The 22180-nt window shown below is 38.9% G+C and overlaps 1 protein-coding gene across 7 annotated transcripts in view; it reads right to left on the bottom strand.

Annotated features, from left to right (window-relative positions):
* Positions 1-21238, bottom strand: part of LOC102970369 (protocadherin Fat 1-like) — a 50226-nt gene extending 28988 nt beyond the window's left edge. For 2 of the 7 annotated variants that reach the window (XR_006207687.1, XM_042956798.1), the window contains exons 1-2: positions 21160-21238; positions 20291-20399 (exon numbers count right to left, since the gene is read on the bottom strand). Coding sequence is in view for 4 of the 7 variants with exons in the window: in XM_042956798.1 (XP_042812732.1) it covers positions 20291-20399; positions 21160-21174 (124 nt within the window). In the remaining 3 variants the exon portion in view is untranslated. Of the gene's footprint in view, positions 1-8266; positions 8382-11718; positions 11918-12121; positions 12293-20290; positions 20400-20696; positions 20959-21159 lie in introns of those variants that run through there. The other 5 variants (XM_042956795.1, XM_042956796.1, XM_042956797.1 and 2 more) reach the window with 5 other exon arrangements.
* Positions 21239-22180: the final 942 nt, after the last annotated feature.

Genomic DNA, 22180 nt, shown 5'->3' with positions numbered 1-22180 from the left:
AAGCATCTAACTTCAGCTCAGGTCATGATCTCACAGTTCATGAATTTGAGCCCTGCATTGGGCTCTGTGGTGACAGCTCAGAGCCTGGAGCCTGCTTTGGATTGTGTCTCCCTCTCTTTCTCTTTCTCTCTCTCTCTCTCTCTCTCTCTCTCTCTCTCTGCCCCTTCCCCACTCATATTCTGTCTCTCTCTCTCTCAACAATAAATACATTTTTTAAAGTAACTATCACACACACATACATATATATAATTCATTTTATTTTCAAATAGCCTTTATTTTTACTAACATATTTTGATTCTAGAGTTGTGAAATGCTCCTTCACTCTCATTTCTGACAATTTGATGAGCAAGACATTTCTGGATTCAGATGACTGAATGAAGCTATATTGATCCTCTTTCTTACAATGCCGTATGAATTAAAGCACAAATACTTCAAAATTAACAAAATAAGTTCACCAATAGTACTTGGAAAAGTTGGGGTGGGGAGGGGGGTGGCATGGCAGAGTCTAAATATATCAATTCCCAAAGAAAAAGTACCCAAGAAGAAGAACTTAAAGCAGAATCAGGTGGCACAGCATGGTGAGTCCCACCCATACCTCCTCACATCCTGATCACAGGCTAGTCAGTAATCAAAACCATGGCATTTCTTACTAATATCTCCACATGTTCATTGTCTGTAGCTGCCATAATAAATTACCACAAATTTAGCCGCTCAAAACAACACAAATTTATTACCTCCCAGTTCTGTAGGTCAGGAGTCTGGTGAGCTCAGCTCGTTCCTCTGGCCTGAGTTGCACAGGCTGAGATCAACTAGTTGGCAAGCTGGACACTTATCTGGAGGCTCTGAGGGGGAATCTGTTTCCAAGCTCATTCAGACTGTTGACAGAACTCAGTTATTCAGGCTGCAGAGGTGAGGTCCCTGTTTCCCTGTTGGCTGTCAGCCAGGAGCCTCTCTCAGCTTTGTAAGGCCACCTGAATTCCTCATCATGTTGCCCTCCACCTTCAAACCAGCAACTTCTTGTGGAGTCCTCCTCATGCTTGGACTCTCTTTGACTTCTCTTTTAAAATGCCACATCTCCTCTGCCTCCAGTTAGAGAAAGTGCTCTGCCTTTAAATGCTCACGTAATTAGACTGGGCTATCTTGGATAATCCAGGATAACCTCCCTATTTTATGGTCATCTGCAAAGTCTTCTTTGCAAGGTAACATAACATATTCACAGGTTCCAGAGATTCGGGCATAGACATCTCTGGGGTAGAGAGAGACATTCTGTTGGCCATACCCACAGCTAAAAGGAGCTAAATGCGAAGGGCTAGAGATATCATCTTTCCCCTCTTCTAAATCAAAAATACTACAAATGATTTATAGGGAGAAATTGGCGAAAAGTTGTCAGAAAACAAGATCCAGAGCTACATACAACCAAATTGAGGATCCCACCTGAAATGCAAAGATATTCTTCCCTGGGAATGGAATACTAGCCCCAACAAGGTCGAGGGGATCCTACAAAGGCTCCACTAATTTACATAATCTTGGAAGTGACAGCAGAGCTCAGGTGTTCCAATAATGGTGAGAGCTTAGCTGAGCGCATCCTCCTGGCCACAAAAAATGGTGCTACAAAAAACAGAAGGATCACCAAGAATCCAGCACGCAAACTGTGGAGCAGTATAGGAAGTATATATGTCAAAGGTACGTATGGTGAAGAGAGAAGTAAGAATCTTCTCACGCTCTCCCAGATTTAATAAAACTTCGTGGCAGAGCCACCTAACCATGCATAAGCTAGAAAAAAAAATGGCATGGCAAGCATGGAAGCTACACAGAGGAAGGAAAAAGAAAGCAAGGAAGGAAGGGAGGGAAAAAAAGGAAGGAAGAAAGGGGAAGAGAGGGGAAGAAACTAGCATAAAAGAGATATATGTATAATCTAAGGGTGAAGAATTCCTCACAAGGGCTTCAAATTACTTAGAACATTAACCAATTTGCTCAAAGATAGATTTTTTTTTTAAAAGAAGGATAACATGAGGGGCGCCTGGGTGGCTCAGTCGGTTAAGCATCTGACTTGGGCTCAGGTCATGATCTCACGATTTGTGAGTTCGAGCCCCACATCAGGCTCTGTGTTGACAGCTCAGAGCCTGGAGCCTGATTCAGATTCTGTGTCTCCCTCTTTCTCTCTCCCTTCCTCGCTCTCTCTCTGTCTCTCTCAAAAATAAATAAACATTTAAAAAACATTTTTTAAAGGAAGGATAACATGAGAAAATTACAGGTTTAATGAAACTATTTAAGGACCTAAACACTATTATCAAAGACCTGATGGATGGATTTTAAAACAGAAAACTATTACACATGCATACAGACAAAATAATTGACATGGAGGAAAGATGGAGACAGTCATGCTGAAGGCAGATGAAAAAGAGATTAAATCAGAGAGAAACTGAGAATGATGAAATCCAGGTAAACATAGTATGGCATAATTAATGTCTGAAGCAGAAAACTGCCCAAAAATGTTGGAGTAACCCTATTAATGAAAAAAAATATCCATTGGCCTTTGTGAAAGATGGTAAGGCAGACTTTATTCAGGACCATTCATCATGACAGGTATAGGGACCCCTGCACTTGGATTTTACAGTGCAGGATATAGATTCAAATACAGCATGACAAGTAGGAATTTACAGGAGCAGGGTGGGGGTTAATGGATAGAAAATTACTAAGAGGAAATATCTGGAATGAGGAGAGATTCTGGCTAAATGGACATGACAGGATTCTTTGCTGAAGACAGGCCAGGGTGATCAGACATCCTTCGGGGGAGTGGAGGGGAGGGATCCAGTTCAGATACTGAAGGTGATCAGATACTGAGAGTGTGGAATCTAACTAAACTAATTCAGCACAGTTCTTCTAAAACTGGATTTTACAAGGAGGGACATACATGGGTCTAGGAGAAAGTTCAGGAGCCTGTCTGAAGTCTGGTCAAGGACAGAGCCTTTGTCAAACTCCTCCTTGCCTCATCCTTCTATAGAGAGGAGGGAAGCTCTACTCAATTCTCCAAGAAGAAAACCTGTGGAACAAAATTTTCATCTTTACTCTGTGCTTTATTCCCTTTTCCCCAGGGACAGAGTGATTTGTCTGATGGGTGAAATTAGAATAAAAGACTGAAAATGGGTGGATGGGTACACTTTGGCTCTTGCTTCTGGTCTGCCTATTTGTGGAGAGGTACAGGCTTCAGAGGGACACAAGGTGAGTACAACTGTCTCCTAATTCAGGAGGAATATCATAAATCTTGATATCATAAACTTGACCTCAGCTCTCAAGTCATATTTTCCAGCTTTCGTTAAACTCCATTAACCTGTCTCCTGGGTTTGCTTGCTTGCTTGCTTGCTTTCAAATTTGGCAGAGAAAGAAATGGGTCCTCCAAAATCCAGCAAAATACCTTCTATTAAAAATATTCAAAGATGTAATACAGAAAAATCTTTCTAAAATGAAGAAATGACTTCAATATGCCAAGCACAAGAGTGTGTGTTTCAGGTATGTCTGTTGCAAACTATAGCTTCCTCATAACTATCCTTTTTAATTGATGGAATGTCAGGAAAAATCAAATATTATTCATATATCTACCCAGAAAAAGCAAATTTCTTAGAAAAGGACACAGAAATCAGGCTGGCCAAGACTTCCTGAAGGCAACTATCCACAAAATCCTAAGGGAGGGAGGGAAGGCACACTCTGAGATACTGTTTAATGGAAGAAGTAAGACTCAAAAGCCTTTTTATCTCTTTGACGTTACACCCAGAAAGATTTTCACATTCTTTTTGATTATATAAATATTTGTTCATATTGTTTTCCAAAATCTCTATGTTTCTCTTTTCTATTTAAGGTTAATCCAACTGGAATTTATTTTAGTTATTAGGGAAGCAAGGGATGGAATTTAATCTTTTTCTTTGTAATGATCATCTCAAAATAATGTTTAAATGTTTATTCTTGCTTACATTTGACTTAAAATACCAACATAATGAAGATAATAAAAATATCTATGGAGAAGTAGATGAGCCAGGATCACTATGCTAAATTCTCTTCAATACATCATATATCATAATTAATACACATACACACACACACACACACACACACACACACATCTATTTCTGGACTTCAAATGTGTTTCATCAGATTGTGTAATTCCTGGACCAGAAACACACTATTTTTATTATGGTAGCTTTACAGTATATTTTAATAAAAATATATTATATATTTGATATTATATATATAGTATATATTATATAAAAATATAATAATATAAAATGCAGTATATTTTAATACCAAGAAGTTTAAGTCCTAGTTCTTAATGCCCCCTGCCCCACCATACACACAATTATTCTATTTCAAGTTTTCTTTAGCTATTCTCTTATTAAGTTTTCACAGTGAGTTTTGGGTGCATGAAATTGGATTAATCATAATTCTTGGTCAATCTTAGTTCTTGAAACAGACCGATTTTACTGTTTTATTTATTTAACATTTATTCAGTGATTGTTTAATAATGAGATGGATACCCATTAATCCATCACCCATAGGGCGCCTGGCTGGCTCAGTCTGTAGAGCATGTGACTCTTGATCTAAGGGTTGTGAGTTTGAGCCCCAAGTTGAGTGTAGAGCCTACTTTAAAAAAAAAATGCATCACCCAGGCCAAGGTAAGGAACATTAACAGTAACTTCCATTTCCCATATTCTTCCCATTCTATTCTCCTGTGTCTCTTCCCCCCACACACATACCTGGACATAACCACTATCCTCAATTTTGTGTTTATCATTTTCCCACTTTTTAAAATAATTTTTACATGTTTAACCAAACATTGTCCATTTTACTTGTTTCTTCACTTTAGAAAACATTAGTTTTACAGATGACTTTAGTATCATTTTATCAAATCTGCCATTGAAAAAGTTTTACAACTTTAACTGAAATGCATGATATTTACGAATGATTTGGGAAAAATTATTATCCCTATAACAATGAAATTTCATATTAGTGGTGATTACCATTTTCATTCATAATGTATATCTCTCTTCTGTTGCTGTTATCGTTTTCTTTGGTTCCGATTTGTCTAGTAATTAAGCCTCTAAATGAACTGTTTTGAAAGAATATCTAGAATTTTTTTATTTCCTAACTTTCTGCTTTAATCTATTTTGTTCCATCCTACTGATGTTCTTAGACTCCTTATACTGCCCTTTCTTAGCTTCTTATATTAATGCTTAGCCTCTTTAATCTCTATTTTTCTTCTTCAATAAATAACATATTTAAAATTCTCAAGCACACTCTTACTATTCTGACTGTCACACTAGTCTCAATATTTTGTAATTGCAATTTTGTTTTCCTCCAGACCTGGAAGCTACTAGGGATAATTTTTTTTTAATTTCCAAGTGATTGAGTCTTTAAGTCAAAATTATATTGTTTATATTTCTGTTTTCCTACTTATGTTCAAGGGTTGTGTCCTGCAAATTTCTGCTTTTTAAAGTAACATACGGAGCTTTATATGTTCTGATGTGTGGTCATGCTTTAATGTCTTAAGAATATATTCTCTGTTTATAGGATACAATAATTCCTAATATCTACATTATTTAAGGATTATTAGTGAAAAAGTAAGATAACCTAGAATATGCTTTAAAACACAACAGTAATAACTCATTAACTAAACAGACACAAACATAAAGGGATAGAGATAGATGAAAAAGTGATGACAAAATGTGAATTTTACTTTTTATCAATATGAATTTTGCTTTGGATGTCAGTTTTCTTTTTGTTTGCATTGACCTGTGCTTATTCTTTAACTTTTAACTTTTTAGGTGATTTTTCTTGAATGGTATCTTTTTTCACCATTAACTGGTTGACTTTTTAAAATCCTACATGAACTTGTTCTTTTAATAGAGGAGTTCAACTTATTTATAAATATTGTTAGAATGTATATATGTCATATTCTCTTTTTTAATGCTGCTTTTAATCATTTCTTACCACATGAGTCAGCTATCTATGCTAGTCTTAATATATAGGAAAATATGTCCTATTTGTAAAAATTCTATAGTTATGTTTATGTTAAATAATTTTTAATGTGTATTTATTTTTGAGAGAGAGAAAGAGTGTGAATGGGGAAGGGGCAGAGAGACAGACAGACAGACAGACAGAATCTGAAGCAGGCTCCAGGCTCTGAGCTGTCAGCACAGAGCCCTACACGGGGCTCAAACTCATGAACCAGGAGTTCATGACCTGAGCCAAAGTTGGATCAGCTATCCAGGTTGCCCCTGTTTTAAATAATTTTTAATCTACAAATCTAAACTTCAGAATCAAAAATGAAACTCATATATTCAATGAATAAATACATTTTGAGCCCTTACTCTGTGCAACCACTGTGATAAAATTTGAAAATCAACCTTTCTGATTGCCAAGTAATACTCCATTGTATATATAAAAGAATGAAATCTTGCCATTTGCAACTACGTGGATGGAACTGGAGGATATTATGCTAAGCCAAATTAGTCAGAGAAAGACAAAAATCATATGACTTCATTTATATGAGGACTTTAAGAGACAAACAGATGAACATAAGGGAAGGGAAGCAAAAATAATATAAAAACAGGGAGGAAGACAAAACAGAAGAGACTCCTAAATATGGGGAACAAACTAAGGGTAGCTGGAGGGGTTGTGGGAGGGGGGATGGCCTAAATGGGTAAGGGGCACTAAGGAATCTACTCCTGAAATCATTGTTTCACTATATGCTAACTAATTTGGATGTAAATTTTTAAAAATAAAAAATAAAATTTAAATAAACAAATAAATAAATTTGAAAATCAAATGCCAAAAAAGATAAACCTAGTCCTTGTCTGTACGCAGCTTAAAATCTAGTTGAAATATAAGTGAATGAAAAGGTGTTTACAGCTGAGCATTTTAAGACAATTAAGGGAAAGCAAAAGATGCTACCGATGCACATAGAAGAGACCCATCTTGACTACACTTTATGGAGGAAGCAACATCTAAGTGGAGACTGTAAGACCGAGTGGGAGTTAGTCAAAATCTTTCCAGCTGCCTTATTTCATTTAGAACATGTTTAATCCCCAGCCCTACCGCCATTATTTGTCAGTTGTTATTAATAATATCTTACATTTTATATTTAAATATTTGCCACTAGTTTAATAGTATTGCATCCTATATTTCCACTTTCAGGAGAAAATGTTGACTTTTTTTTTCTCAGATTCTAATAAAGTAAGTTAGATGAACCTTCATTTCAACTAGCTCTAGTGTTCACATCCAGGCCTTTTAAGTTGTTACCTCGCTATTCCTTAGTTATTATTTTCCCTGGAAAATTCTGGTTAAGTATTTTCCCCTGAGCTCTGTATTTAATTCTTCCTCCATGTCTTTAGGGACATCACTAAATTAATTATCCCTTCTTGACTATATCTCTAGCTCTCTCTTTCCAGCTCTTTTCCTTCAGCATATAAATATTCTTCCTACTTTCCCTGTTTGAAAAGTCTTGCTCCTTGACCACAACTCTACATCCTTCTCTCTAATGCCAAACTACTTCCCATTTGAAAAAGTTGTCTCCAATCTTATGTCCCCAAGTTGTAAACACTTATCTGATCTTCAAACCACGGCTGCAAGCCAGTTTCTAGCCTCACTCTTTCCCGATACTGCTACACTAACATCATGAAAGAACTTCTTGCTGCCAGAGTGAAAGAAAAATTTTAAATTTTTATGTTACTGGACGTCCCTGCCACACCTAACTCTGGACATCATCTCCCTGTGTCATTCCGTCCTCCTCAGTTGGCTTTAAGACTCTTTCCTGGTTTTTCTCCTTTCTTGTCCCTCTACTTTCTCCTCTTCAATCATCTCTTAAATACTGAGGTTCTCAGACTTTCAAACAAACTTCTCCTCTTAACTCCTCCACTTACACAAGTACTTTTCCTAATTGCCATTGTATAATCTCCATGGCATCAACTAATGCCTATATGCCAATAACTCCAAAATATATACCTCTGAAACCAAAATGAATGTTTTGTGTTCCAAACCATCGTTTCTAATTGTGCATGCACATCTCCCCTTGGATGTCCAATGAGCATCTCCGTTCGCTCTGATCATCTTCTTTCCAACACCTTCTTCATATACTTGTTTTTCTCTTCTCCCAAACTAGAAACGTAAGGATCATCTTGCTTGACTCATCCTTCTCCCTGACCTATATCGTCAGGCATCAATTACTACTATTTGTACCTTTCAAATTCATACCTTCTTCTCTGGCTCCCTGCTACTGACTGAATTCAGATTCTCATAATTTACCAGGTGGATCATTGCCAAGGTCTTCCATTGTCTCCATTTTTGCTCTACTCCAATCCATTCATTAGATTCCTCACCGAATTATTTCCCTAAAACACAAATATGATCATGCCACTTACACACTTACTTCTTTCAATAACTCTTCACTGCCTTGAATATAACATGCAGACCCCTTAACCTGGTATATAAGATCATTCCTGATCTAATCCCTTCCATTAATTGCAGTCTTATTTCTACCCAACTCATACACACAGGCTTATGCAACCATTTTCCCTACCAACACACCTTCTCTCTTTGCATACGTAGTTCTAACTGGAAAAAAATTTAAAACCTTACCTTTCCTTCTTGACCTGACTCAATTCCCACTCATCTTATCGGAAGTCTGTGCTGTGTCTGACAAGTCCATCCCTCTCTGTAGGTTTCATATTATTTTCAAATATTTATATCACTGTTGTAATCAATTTTATTGGAGCAGTTATACTATTTAAAATCACTGTCTCCAATATGCAACAGGGATTCAGTGAGGACAGGAATCATGGTCATAAATCTCCCTGCCCTGAGGGTCTATCAATTTGCAGATCAATTTACAGATATACAAATTTACATGCATGAAGAGCAAGCAGTTCAGGACAGAAGTATTTTAAGGACATACAGGAAAATGGCTTGAACATGAAAAATCTTGTATGCCAGATAAGGTCTTTGAAAGTTATCAAAGTCATTTTAACAGGAAATTATATGATCAAACGTGCATGTTTGAAACCTCAGCCTCGTGGTCATGTGGTGAAGAGACCATAGAAGGATAGCACTGGAGGAAGCAAGAGACATTGACATGGTACCAGTGAACAATTATGAAAAACAAGTTGACGACAGCAAGGATGTCGGATGGAAAGCCGATACAAAAGATACTTGGAAAGTAAAGTAAATTGCAGTAAATGGCCAATTAAGTATAGGGGGTTAATGAGGCATTAAGAACCAAGAGCACCTCTAAGACTCCTGGCTCGTGTGGCTAGGAAGATGGATCATTTATTCTGAAAATCATCAAATCATTTTAAGCCTATCCTCTAACCAGGCCATACGCCAGGTGATAAGACCATAAGATAAATAAACAAAACACAGTCCCTGCTCTCCAGAGTGTGTAGTGAAAGAGACAAAAATGTAATAAAATATAATAAATATTATTAGAGATCTATAGGCAAGGTCCAATGGGGGGAAAAACGAAAGACGGTGCTGAACTTTATTTGGAAATGAGTAATATATAAAACTAGTCACAGTAAAACTCCAAGAAGAATGAGGTCCCATCAACTGATATAGGGAATTCAAGGCATGGAACAGAATCTGAGAAAAGAAGAAATAATATTTTCTATTTTGAAGCTGTGATTGACTTGCATGTTGGCTAATCTAGGTGACAGCCATTAGGCAATCAGGATCCAGAGCTCATGGAAAACTGTTAACAGAGAGACCTCTTGCACCGAGACTATCACAAAGGCCTTGCATTCATTTCCTGTAGCTGCTGCAACAAATTACCACAACGTGGATGGCTTAAAACAATAGAAATGTATTCTCTCATAGCTCTGAAGACCAGGAGTCCAAAATCAAGGTATGGGTAGAGCTGCGCTCCCTCTGGAGGTTCTAAAGGAGAATCCTTCCTTGCCTCATCCAGCTTCTGGAGGCTGTCAATATTCTTTCATTTGTGACCACGTCACTTCCTCTCTGCCTCCATTCTGTCCTCCTCTTCTGTCCATCTCAAATCCTCCTGTGTGTTTCTCTTGTAAGTACACTTGTCACTGGATATCAGAGCCACCTGGATAATCCAGAATTATCTCTCATCTCAAGATATTTTGTTTAATTATGTCTACAAAGATCCATTTTCCAAATAATGTAACATTCACAGGTTCTGGGGATTAGGATATGGACTTATTGGGGGAAAGGGGCACCATTCAACCCACTACAGGCATCCTAAATAAACTTTCTGATTTTGCCATTGCTTTCTTCAGTCAGTTCTCAATACTGCAGCCGGCAGGACTCAACATTTAAATCAGATCAAGACATCCCTGTTCGGGTGCGACCCTTGATCTCAAAGTCTTGAGTTCGAGCCCCATGTTGGGCATACTGCTTACTTAAAAACAGACAAATAAACAACAATAACAAAAAACTTCTCTGTTCAAATCCCTTTTATTGGTTCCCACTCTTAAGAGCCTACCAAGCTCCAGTATATCTGGCACCCCCGTTACCTCTCTGGTTTCATCTCCTCCTTCTTTGCCCCATGTTCATTCCACCGCAGATACATTGCTGTTCTTAACGTGACAGACACACTCTATCTAATATACCTCATTGTGATGGTTAATTTATGTGTTAACTTGACAGGGCCTTGGGGTACCCAGATATTTGTTCAAAATTATTCTGAATGTGTCTGTGAGGGTGTTTCTGGATGAGATTAACATTTTATTTTATTTTATTTTATTTTATTTTATTTTATTTTATTTTATTTTATTTTATTTATAATTTATTGTCAGTAAGAAAGACTGGCTAATGGTCATTTTCAATAAAAACCTTTACAAGACCATTGCATCAAAATATACAGATACCATTAAAAGTCTGTCATGATGATTTTGGTTTATTAACAGATATACAGAAGGTACAATTACTCTTTCCAATAATGAAAAATGTTTACACTTCTAAACAATCCATTTAAGACATGTTGATATATCAGATCTTTCCTTATCATATGTACAGCTAGAAATGAATGAGTGTATAGAAATGTGTTAATGAAATAATCATACTTTAGTGGAAAAAAAGATTTAATGAAATCCTGATTATATTTAAAAATCAGGGTGCTAGGTAATGATACTAACACCACCAAAATTCAGTCCAAAACAAATGCACAAAATATCTTGAAAGTCCAGTTGAAACTATGAAAAGTTAAATCTGTACATAAAATTTACCCCCCAAAAGACAGGAAAATTAAAATAATCAATTTTATATAAATCTATGATCATGCTAACAAGATAGTAGGACTGATTTTTATTTCATTATTTCATCACAAATATTAATACAAAAAGATGTTCGAAAATGGCATAGCCAACATAAATCTCACCCAGTTAAAGTGGGTTAGGACACGGAAAATGGCTAACATGTCAAGAGGCATGTGGATCAGTGTAGGCAGGCCCATTTTAGCTCACTGAGAAAAGTGCTTAAGCACTGCTACAAAGAACAATGCAGAAGGGGCTCAGTCAGTTAAGCGTCAGACTTCAGCTCAGGTTATAATCTCTCAGTGTGTGAGTTCAAGCCTTGTGTCAGGCTCTGTGCTGACAGCTCAGAGCCTGGAGCCTGCTTCGGATTCTGCGTCTCCCTCTCTCTCCCCCACTCACTCACACTCTCTCTCTCTCTCTCAAACAAATTTTAAAACATTAAAAAAAAAAACAGAACAATGCAGATTATTTACATAATCTCTGTAACTTCATTAAAGTGCAGGTACTGGGGGAGTTTTAAGCCTCAGACTTCCCTAAATCGTTGCAGATCTGGTGGAGGAATTGTCACCTCTTCGAAGCGCCCACTGTCTCCTCTCTCGTGGTCACTCATCATGACCTCGAACTCCAACAGCATGCCGACCCATCAGAGCAAGAAGCTGTGAAAGCACACACAGACGTGGGTATGTTTTCTACAGAAGAGGCTTCAAAGTTTCTTTGATGCTGTGAGTAGTTCTCTACAAGCACTGTTCTCACCAGTGCCTGTTCGGGGAAGTTCAGACATATTGACAGGTTAGAAACTGGGCAGATAAACTGATTTAAGCTGAACTCCTGCCAGTTTCCCAACGAAAAACCCAAACTACCTGCAGAAAGTATGTCTCCAGGAGGGTCCATTGATTGAAACTGATCACTGAATTCTAGAGGCAGTGATGGTAACTCATCAGGCACAGGAAATTCTTCTGCTGGTGGTAGAAAATCACTTTCAATGTCATAACCTCCAGGGTGATAGTCTGTATCGATGGTATTTGGATCTGCTGAGTACAGGGGTGTCTACACGTCAATAACCTTGTAATTGGGGAATTCTTGTATATCTGGCAGAGGAACACTTGACATTGAATCTGAAATATCTCAGTGATACCCATTGTCATCACACACTTTACCCTAAAAGGAGCCAGGAATTGCACTTCAGACAGGCTGTTTTGGGCACTGTAAAGATGAGAAGGTCTTTCCTCTGGAGGTTTCTTGCAGAGGCAGAGATCAGGATCTACTGATCTTATCATAGTTGGGCTTCTGGATTGAGTTGCTGTTAGAAGGAGTTTGAAGGAGGAGGAGGCACGTTTGGGGCAGCAGTGGAATCCCCAGGGCTTTGCCTGATGCAGTGTGGACTGCATCTAGATCTAGAACCAATCTAGTATAGTTTCCATTCACGTTGAGAGACACTACTTGTCACAGCCCATTATTGACTTCAATGCTTAGAACAGAGATAATTCCAGGGCCACTTCCACTATCAGCTTTGTGTTGTAGTCTTCCATTGTGCATCTCCAGGGTGTTATAGTCGGTTCCCCAAGCATATGTTACAACTGAATGAGTAGAATATGTTCTAAGCCTCATGGTCAGTTTCATCTCTAAATTTCTTTTTTAATTTTCAAGATTAACATTTTAATAGGTAGACTGAGTAAAGTAGATCATCTTCCCTGATATGCCTTCATCCAATCAGTTGAAGGTCTGAACAGAATAAAAATCTGATCCTCCCCTAAAGAGGGAACTCCTACCTGACTGCCTGTGAGCTGGGACATTGGTTTTTCCTGCCTTCAAGCTCAAACTGAAACCTAGGCTCTTCCTGGGTCTTGAGCCTGCCAGCTTCTGGACTGAGACTAGACATTTGATTTTCCTGGTTCTCAGGCCTTAGGACCCAGATTGGAACTAAACTATCATATCTCTTGGGTCTCCAGCTTGCTGACTCATCTAGAAGATCTTGGGACTTGCCAGCTTCCATAATCACATAATCTTTATAATAAATCTTTACATATATACTCCTATTAGTTCTGTTTCTCTGGAGAACCCTAATACACATATCCTCACCTAGTTATCCTGTTTACCATCTGTTTCCCACTAGAAAGTAAACATCATGAGGTCAAAGATTTTTCTGTCTTGGTCAGTGATCACTCAGTCACTTTTAGAGCCTGAAAGATGCCTGGCGCGTTGTATGCATTCAAAAATCCTCTTATTGGATTAATTAATAGATATATACAGATCTAAGAATACTCAGAAAAACACTGTCTTCTCCTTTCAGTTTAAATAACATAACACACAGTATTTCCTATAATTTTCAATAGATTCTCATTCATCTAAAATACCAATAATATTTGGCAGAAGAGTCACATAAGAATTAAGAGCGCAGTACAATTTCAAAGAAAGACGGGGAGATTTTAAATCATACAGTATCAAGGCGTTAAATATCCAACCAAAAGAGGAAGGGACAGATAAGAATATCTTGTGAGAAGAAAATAAGTCAAAAATGGAATGTAAGTGATAAGAAGTTTGAGATTATGTCTTTAGGATCAAATACATTTAAAGAGAAGTTAATGAAAAGCTTCTATAAGTGGGTGTGCATAATTATATTTTTAGAGTGCTTTTTCTAAAAGCTTTCTGATTTATAGACTATGAGGATTTTATTAAGAAAGAAAAGACCATTTAATTACACCATTTAGAAATTTGAAGGTTCCAGCTTCCAGATGAAGACGGTTGACTTAGCACACACATTTACTTTTCTCCCCACTGCAAATCCCTTTAAAATGACAAAATATTAAAAAATGAACAAATATGACAATGCAGGAAAGCCACGAAGGCTTGGACAGAAACCGTGAGGAATTTCTCGAAGATATAAAGGAGTTAAGATGGATGCTGGAGGCTCCTGTGTGGCTCAGTCGGTTAAGCGTCCAACTTCATCTCAGGTCATGATCTCACACTCCGTGAGTTCGAGCCCCACGTTGGACTCTGTGCTGACAGCTCAGAGCCTGGAGCCTGCTTCTGATTCTGTCTCCCTCTCTCTCTCTGCCCCTCCCCCACTTGTGCTCTGTCTCTCTCTCCGTCTCTCAAAAATAAACGTTAAAAAATATATATAAAAAGAAAAAAGATGGATGCTGAAACTTGAGAGCCAGATGTCCTCCCAAAGAAGATATCAAATATCCACAAATGAGAGTTTTGCTCAAAAAAGTGAGTTTGGTAGGGTTTTTGTATGTGTTCTCAGTAGAAACCCTGAAAAACCCCTAAAAGCATAAGCAGCAAAACCTGAGCCATCTAGGAGGCTAGGAGTTGGTTGGTGAGATTAAAGGCCCACAGACTCCAGATTGAAGGTGCAGTGGGTACACGTTAATCTCTTTCTTCCAAGGCCCTCTGCTAGGAGAACAGGGGGTGACTATCAGTTAACAAGAAATCTCAATAAATTCCTGGAAGACACAACGCATGAGGAGGAATAGGTACTAATGCTGTAGAACACAGGAAGGTGCAGCGTAAAGCACACAGACAGAGGCTGTACCGGCAGAAGGAGCTACCTGTCTGCTGGCGGAAGTGAAGTATGGGCCCAAAAGCAAGAGGCTATAGAGGAAACAGTCAATCCTTCCCTAACAGCCAGGTGTTTCTTCCTAACGAAGAGAACATGGGGAATTCTTCTCTTGAAAAACTGAATGAATTCTTAAAAAAGAAAAAATTGAATGAACTCTTTGGGAGAACAAAGGCAGCTGGGAATTAGCACTTCAGAGATCTCCTTCCAGCTTTCTTAAAGGAAAATGTGCCAGCTGACATGTCCCATCCGTGTTCACAGACCCCAGAGTCAGCTTGTCTATTTTCTCACTTTTAAATAAGAATGGAAAACCAAGAATCACCAGACATTTGGGGGGGGGGGGGGGGGCGGGGAACAATAGTATACTAACCACAAAATTACCTCAAGGAAACATAAAATTCAAAACAAAACAAAACAGAGCACAGAAAAGAATCTAGAAAAATGCTAATTTGTACTCTCAGAGAAATTAAACTAAAATGAAAATCTAGATTTTGTGTAACCCTAAAGCTTAATCAATATTTAGGGCCTTTTTAAAAGTACGAAATTAGAATGTAAAATTAGGTACAAAAAATAAATATTTATATGTGGAAAATATGCCACAATTTAAGTTACAGAATCTTAGAGGTTCCAATCCCTTTCTTCTGAAACCTATTTAGCCTAAACACTTTCCCAGAAATTCTTCCTGATTGTAATCTAGCTGTACCTTCCCACTGAGAACACTCTATAATTCCCAGAAACTTCCAGGACCTGAGTGTGGGGAAATCAGCTTCATGGCAAATCTACTCTAGCACAGACACAAAAAAAGGAGGAGGTGGAGAAGGTTAGAGAAGAAAGAAGTATTTTTAAAAGTTACTGCTGATAGGGCACGTGGGTGGCTCAATTGGTTGAGCATCTGACTGTTGATTTCAGCTGAGGTCATGATCCAAGTCCCACGTTGGGCTCCATTTTGAGTATGGAGCCTGCCTGAGATTCTCTCTCTCTCTCTCTCTCTCTCTCTCTCTCTCTCTCTCTCTCTTTCTCTCTCTCTCTCTCTCTCTCTCTCTCCCCCTCTGCCCCTCTCTCCGCTCTCTCTCTCTAAATTAAAAAAAAAAAAAATTGTTCTAAATTTCTGCCACAAAGCATCAGTAAAAGTTCTAAGAGACATAGTTCAATATATTTCAAAAAATAAGACACAGAACACCCCTTCCCAAAAAGACAGAAAAGATTAGACACAAAAGAGGATTAATCCAGGTGGCCCATAATCAGACCAAGAAAGTTTCCATTAAAAAAAGACAGAGACAATAGTCAAAAAATAATAATGAGTAAATGCCCTCTCCTGTACATATTATTGTGAAATTGTAGCATGCAAGAATTGAAACTATTCCCAGCTAGAAAAAAAGGAAAAAAGAAAAAAGGAAGCCACATACAAAGGAACAAGGGTCAGTTGAGCATCATTAGAAATACAATGAAAACATGTCTTCAAAGTTCTAAAGCAAGGATTGACAAACTCCATCCCGTGGGACAAATCCTGCCTGCTGCTTCTTTTGAAAATGAAGTTTTACTGGAACACAGCCAGACTCATTCATTTACCTCTTGTCTATAGCTTCTTTTATGCTACAAAGGCAGAGCTGAGTAGTTGCAACATAAGCCCTGTGACCCACAGAGTCTAAAATAGTTACTATCTGGCCCCTTTCAGAAGTTTCAAGGAGGGAACTCTATTACCTCCAATATTATACACTAGTAAGTAACATAAACACTGAATATTGAATTTCAACTTGTAGCATCCATCTGTAAGCAAACGTGAAAGATTTAACCAAAGCTGCAGAACAGAAAGTAAAGATCACCAATCACTACCGTGTAAAAGTAAAAATACAGATCAAAGAAGTTGAAAGATTAAAGGGAGAGGAGACTAGAGGGATAACTCCCGCTCCTTATAATATCTTCTTCCTACAAAATGAGGCACGGCTCTGATGTAACAAGTAATAAAGAAGTGGAAGTTAACCAATACAGAAATCAAAGGGGATGATGGAATCACATTGAGAAGACAGGAAGAAGGGAACGTATGGTGTCAATGAGCGAAATGTCTAAATCTGAAAAAGTAAAGAACAGTGAGTGACATAAATATTTCATTTAGAAATATGGTTGAAATCACCTGGAAAAGCAGGGAAAAGTGTTTAAAATTGCTCTCTGGGAAGCAGAAGCCGGAGTGGGAGGGATGGGGCAGATCTGTGGTTTTTAAACTTCAGTCTCTGTATTTGATTTTGTAAACAATGGGCTTGGTAAATGTTTACTTTAAATGAGTAGCCAAGTCGTTATTAACCTCCGTACTGAAATGAAATAAAATGAATGATATGAAATGAACTGAACTCCATCCGGAATAGGGTCACCACCGCCACCCTTGTGGCAGCTGGCTGCTGTAATTACCTCTGGGTAAGTAAAGCAAATTTGCCCCGATGTTGCTTCATTACCTCCTTCTGTGCTATTATTATCACCTATGTGGCATGTTGTCAAATATATATTTTTTCAAATGCATATTTTACATATATAATATATATTCAACAATATGGAGCTATAATTAGTTCATTGTTGTTTTAAACATTCCTGTGTGGGTTTTTTTAAGGAAACTGAGAAAAGAGGAAAAAATACATATGTGGTCTTTTACGTATGCCCATATACTTAATATTTCCTATGGCCTTCATCTTTCCTGTGGATCTCAGTTACGATCTCATGTCAGTTCCTTCCTCTCTGGTGGGCTCCCTTTAGCATTTCTTGCAGTAAAAGATGGCTAGAAATGAATTCTGCCACCTTTTGTTTATCTGGGAATGTCCTAGTGTTACCTTCATTTTTGAGGAGTATTTTTGTTGGCCATCGGCAGGTTTGTTTTTCTTCAGCACTTTGTCATTTCACTGCTTTTGGGTCTCTGTTGTTTCTGATGAGAAGCTAGCTGTTTACTACCGTATTGTTAATGCTCTGTGTGTGGGAAGTCACTTTTCTCTTGCTGATTCTAAGATTGCCCTTTATTTTTGGCTTTTGGTAGTTGGCCGAGGATATGTCTAACTGTGGTTCTCTTTATGTTTCTAATAGGATTCGCTGAGAATCTTAGATATCTAGGTAAAAGTTTTTCATCAAATCTGGGGAGTTTTGGGTCATTACTTCTTCAAATATTTTTTTTCTACACCCTTCTCTCTCTGTCTTGCCTCTCCTTCATTGACTGCCATTACATGTATGTTACATACTTTACGTGATTCAAAAGTTTCCTTTTTCTTCCATCTTTTTTCTCTTCATTTTTCTGATTGGAGTATTTCTATCGATCTTTCTGTAAGTCTCATTTTTATTTCTGCCATCTCAAATATGTTACTGGGCCTATGTAGTAAATTTTTATTTCAGTTAAGTAGTCCCCCATCATCCACAGTTTCCTTGCCATGGTTTCAATTACACACAGTCAACCCTAGTGGACAAGCAGATGATTCTTTTTCTGATGTATTGTCACACGCTCAATAGTAGCCCAACACTATGTGACAATGCCTAGGTCATTGACCTCACTTCATCTCATCATGCAGGCATTTGATCATCTCACTTTATCACAAGAATGCAGTGCAATAATATCTTTTGAGGGGCACGTGGGTGACTTAGTCAAGCATCCAACTCTTGATTTCAGCTCAGGTCATGATCTCATGGTTTATGGGAATGAGCCCCACATCTACACTGTCAGCAAAGCCTGGTTGGAATTCTCTCTCCTTCACTCTCTGCTTCTCTCTCTCTCAAAACAAATAAATAAACTTTAAAAAAAAGATATTTTGAGAGACATAACTTTTATTACAATATATTGTTATAATTGTTCTATTTTGTTATTAGTTATGGCTGTTAATTTCTTACTGTGCTAATTTATAAAGCAAATGTTACCACAGGTATGTCTATATAGATAAAAATATAGTGGATTTAGGGTTTGGTACTACCCAAGGTTTCAGGCCCCCACTGGGGTTCTCAGACCATAATCCCCATGGATAAGGAAACACTACCGTATTGCATTTTTCAACTCTAGAATTTACATTTGGTTCTTTTCTTATACTTTCTAGTTCTCTACTTCTATTTCTTGTATGTTAAGTCAGTGTCATTAAATTTTGCTTTCATTATTTGAACATAATTTCCTGTAATTCTTTTTTTTTAATATATTTTTAAATGTTTATTCACTTTTGAGAGACAGAGAGAGACAGCATGAGTGGCAGAGGGACAGAGAGAGAGAGTGACACAGAATCCGAAGCAGGCTCCAGGCTCTGAGCTGTCAGCACAGAGCCTGACACAAGGCTCGAACTCACACACCACGAGATTATAACCTGAGCTGAAGTCTGACGCTTAACCGACTGAGCCACCTGGGCACCCCATAATTCCCTCTAATTCTCTGAACATATTTACAATAGCTGCTTTGAAGTCTTGGTCTATAAAGCAACATCTGGGCTCACCCTGAGCAACTTCTATTGACTGTCTTTTTTTTTAATTGAGTGTAGATTATATTTTCCTCTTTCTTATATGCCTAGTCAATTTCGTTTTAAAAATCAACATTTCTAGATAAATACTGTAGCAATTCTTTTTTTTTTTTCTACTGACGTGGGTGGGAATATGGGAATTGGGGAATGAAAGAAAAAATCATTGTGCTTCTTTCAGCCTGACGTGAAAGAATGGTTGGTGTTTTTCCTGCATTGTATCTTTTCTTACTGTTTCATTAATAAATAGAGTGAGAAGACATTACTTCTTGATTCTGTTTTATTTTTCTTAAGGTTATGGGGTCATTATTTTTAAATAATTTTTTTAGTAACTTCCTTGTACTTAAAGTGTGGAATCACTGATGTCTCTGCTCAGTTTTTTAATTCTTGTTTTTGTTTTTAGACTATTTTCCTAAAGATCTCTCTTTTATGTGCATAGCTTAGTGGTAAGCCAGTGATTTGGGCAGAGCTTGAGGTCAAATGCCTCAGTCCCACAAAGCTTTCACCTCTATCGATTAATTTCTATGTTGCTGGCAAAATGTATCTCAAGTTACAGCCAATTCTCAAGTCTCGCTCAGCTTTCAATGTTCACCAGCCTCCCTCAGGTCTCCTCCAAGCATGGAGAGTTTTCTAATCAGTCAAGAACATATGGTGAGATTATCTCAGCCTTTCCATGGGTCTCTCATCTCCAGGATTTCCCCATTATATTTCTGGCTGGTCCACCACTCACCATTCACCCCAACCAGAACCATACGGTCAGGCTTGCAAAGCTGCACTTTCCTTTTTTGTCCCCAGCCATGTCCACCCCTTTTAAACAATAAAGCCAAATATTTTCACCACCACCCCCCCCCCCGGACACACACACCCAGATTGAGTTCATCCCCTCTGGCAACAAAGCTGTTGCTTTTCGTGTTCCTCCCCCATGCTGATGAAACTATTATTCTTGGCAGCCAAGTTAAGTTGCGGAGGGGGGGGGGGGGGTGGAGAAGACGTATTCCTACTATTCTTACCTGAAGTTCTAGCAGCTTTCCAAGAATAAAGGCTCCTCGATTTGTTATCTGCCTTTGGTTGGTCTCCAATGCCCAATCTCTTCATGGCTCCATAACTAGAAATACCTTCCTTCAAAGAGATTTGAGAAAGTTGGAATCCAACATGGCCAAGAAGTAGGGGGATCCGAAGTGCCCTCGTCTCTCAAACACAGCAGAGTTGAGGCCAAAGGACTCTGCACTCTAAGAGTCTGGGCAGCAAAGTGACAGAGATGCCTCAGGGACCCACAGGGACAACCCGGCGGGCCATGGGTGCGTGATTGTGAACCGGGAGAGATAAAACGGGTGGCAGAGAAATGGAGGGGAGGGATCCCCTTTTACGGAGAGACAAAAGAAGAGAAAGAGAGGCTGAGGAAGCGTAGGGCTGTACCTGGACAAGAGAAAAACCATGGGCCAGGATGGAGAAAGATCCAATCTCGAACTGTGGCGCTTTCTACAGACTGGGGCTGGCTGCCCTGTTTGTGCACCTCGGGAGGAGGGGAGCCAGTCCAGGGCCGGTAGCTAGTTCAGAGGCACAGTCCACAGTGGGAGAAAGCAGCCCCCTCCCTGGAGTGCCGTGGCAAGAAGGTATATACCCGTTCAAAGGACAAAGACTGCCCGTGCCCGCCAGAGGCCATATATCCGCGATGCGGAGCGGCACTCCCCCCTGAACTGGGGTGCGCAAGACCGGAACCTTTAAGACTTCCGGGTTTAAGACCCAGCTGAGCACCAGGGAGGCACGGGAGTCGGCGGAGCAGGACAAACCGCCTCGTTCGCACCCATAGCACAGTGAGAACGGCTTGAACAGAGCCGTTTGGGACACCAGGTCCGCGGAGGAGAGACTGGGGCCTCACCTTTTTCCTCGCCATCACCAACAAGGTAGGGGCTCAGGGAACAGAGAGCCGGCCCCCAGTGGAGGCGGGACCCACCTACACCAAGCCACGCCCCTCCGCGCCCGCTAAGTGCGGATCTACGGGAGCCGGGAGCCGGATTGACGCTGACCAGCCAGCCAGTCCCTCGTCCAGACCAGCGCTGCTGCCTTGGCTGATTTAATTCACAGACAACTCTTTATGTTCTTCCTTCATTTTCTCCTTCTTACTTCTTCCCTCCTCTAGTCTGATTATTCTGGTTGTTGATTTGTTTAGGCAGACGCATTTAATCTATTCTCTTTACACATGTTCTACACCTCCTGCTTTCCTTTCCTTTCTCTCTCTCCGGATTAAGCCGTATCGTTTCTCTGTCTGGTGAATTTTGTTTTATTTAATTTTTCCCCGCCCCTGTCATTTCTCTTTGCGTGGGATAAGGCCTCTTCCATCAGCACCACCTCCACCCTGTTGTTTACTTGTAGTTGTTGTTTCTGGGTTTTTTTGTTTTGGGGTGTTTTTGTTTGTTTGCTTCTGTGTTTGTTTTTATTTTCTGTTTGTTTTTTGTTTGTTTGTTTTCCTTTCCAGGGCTACTTCAATGAACAAATAAAAGCACACCTGGTGGAGGGTCCAAAACATCACTAGGAGTAGGGAGATAAAGTAATCAAAGTCACAACAACGGAGAGCAAGTACCACACTCCAAAAAATACCTCCTGAAGGGCCAGGCCCTGGACAGTGTATGACTCCTCTTTAATATGGTGGTACTCACAGGTGCAGGACACATAACAAGCTTTTAAAACACATAAGGGATAGAAAACTAGCCAAAATGACAAAACGGAAGAATTCTCCTCAAAAGAAATTAGACAAAGAAATGACAGCTAAAGAAATGATCAAAACAGATATAAACAATGTAACTGAACAAGAATTTAGAATAATAGTCGTAAGATTACTCATTGGGCTTGAAAAAACCATAGAAGACAGCAGAAGATCTATTGCTGCAGAGATCAAGGAA

Source organism: Panthera tigris, chromosome C2 (assembly GCF_018350195.1).
Source record: "Panthera tigris isolate Pti1 chromosome C2, P.tigris_Pti1_mat1.1, whole genome shotgun sequence".
NCBI lineage: Eukaryota > Metazoa > Chordata > Mammalia > Carnivora > Felidae > Panthera > Panthera tigris.
Note: the sequence above shows the minus strand (reverse complement) of the source record. Positions and strands in the feature narration are given on the sequence as shown.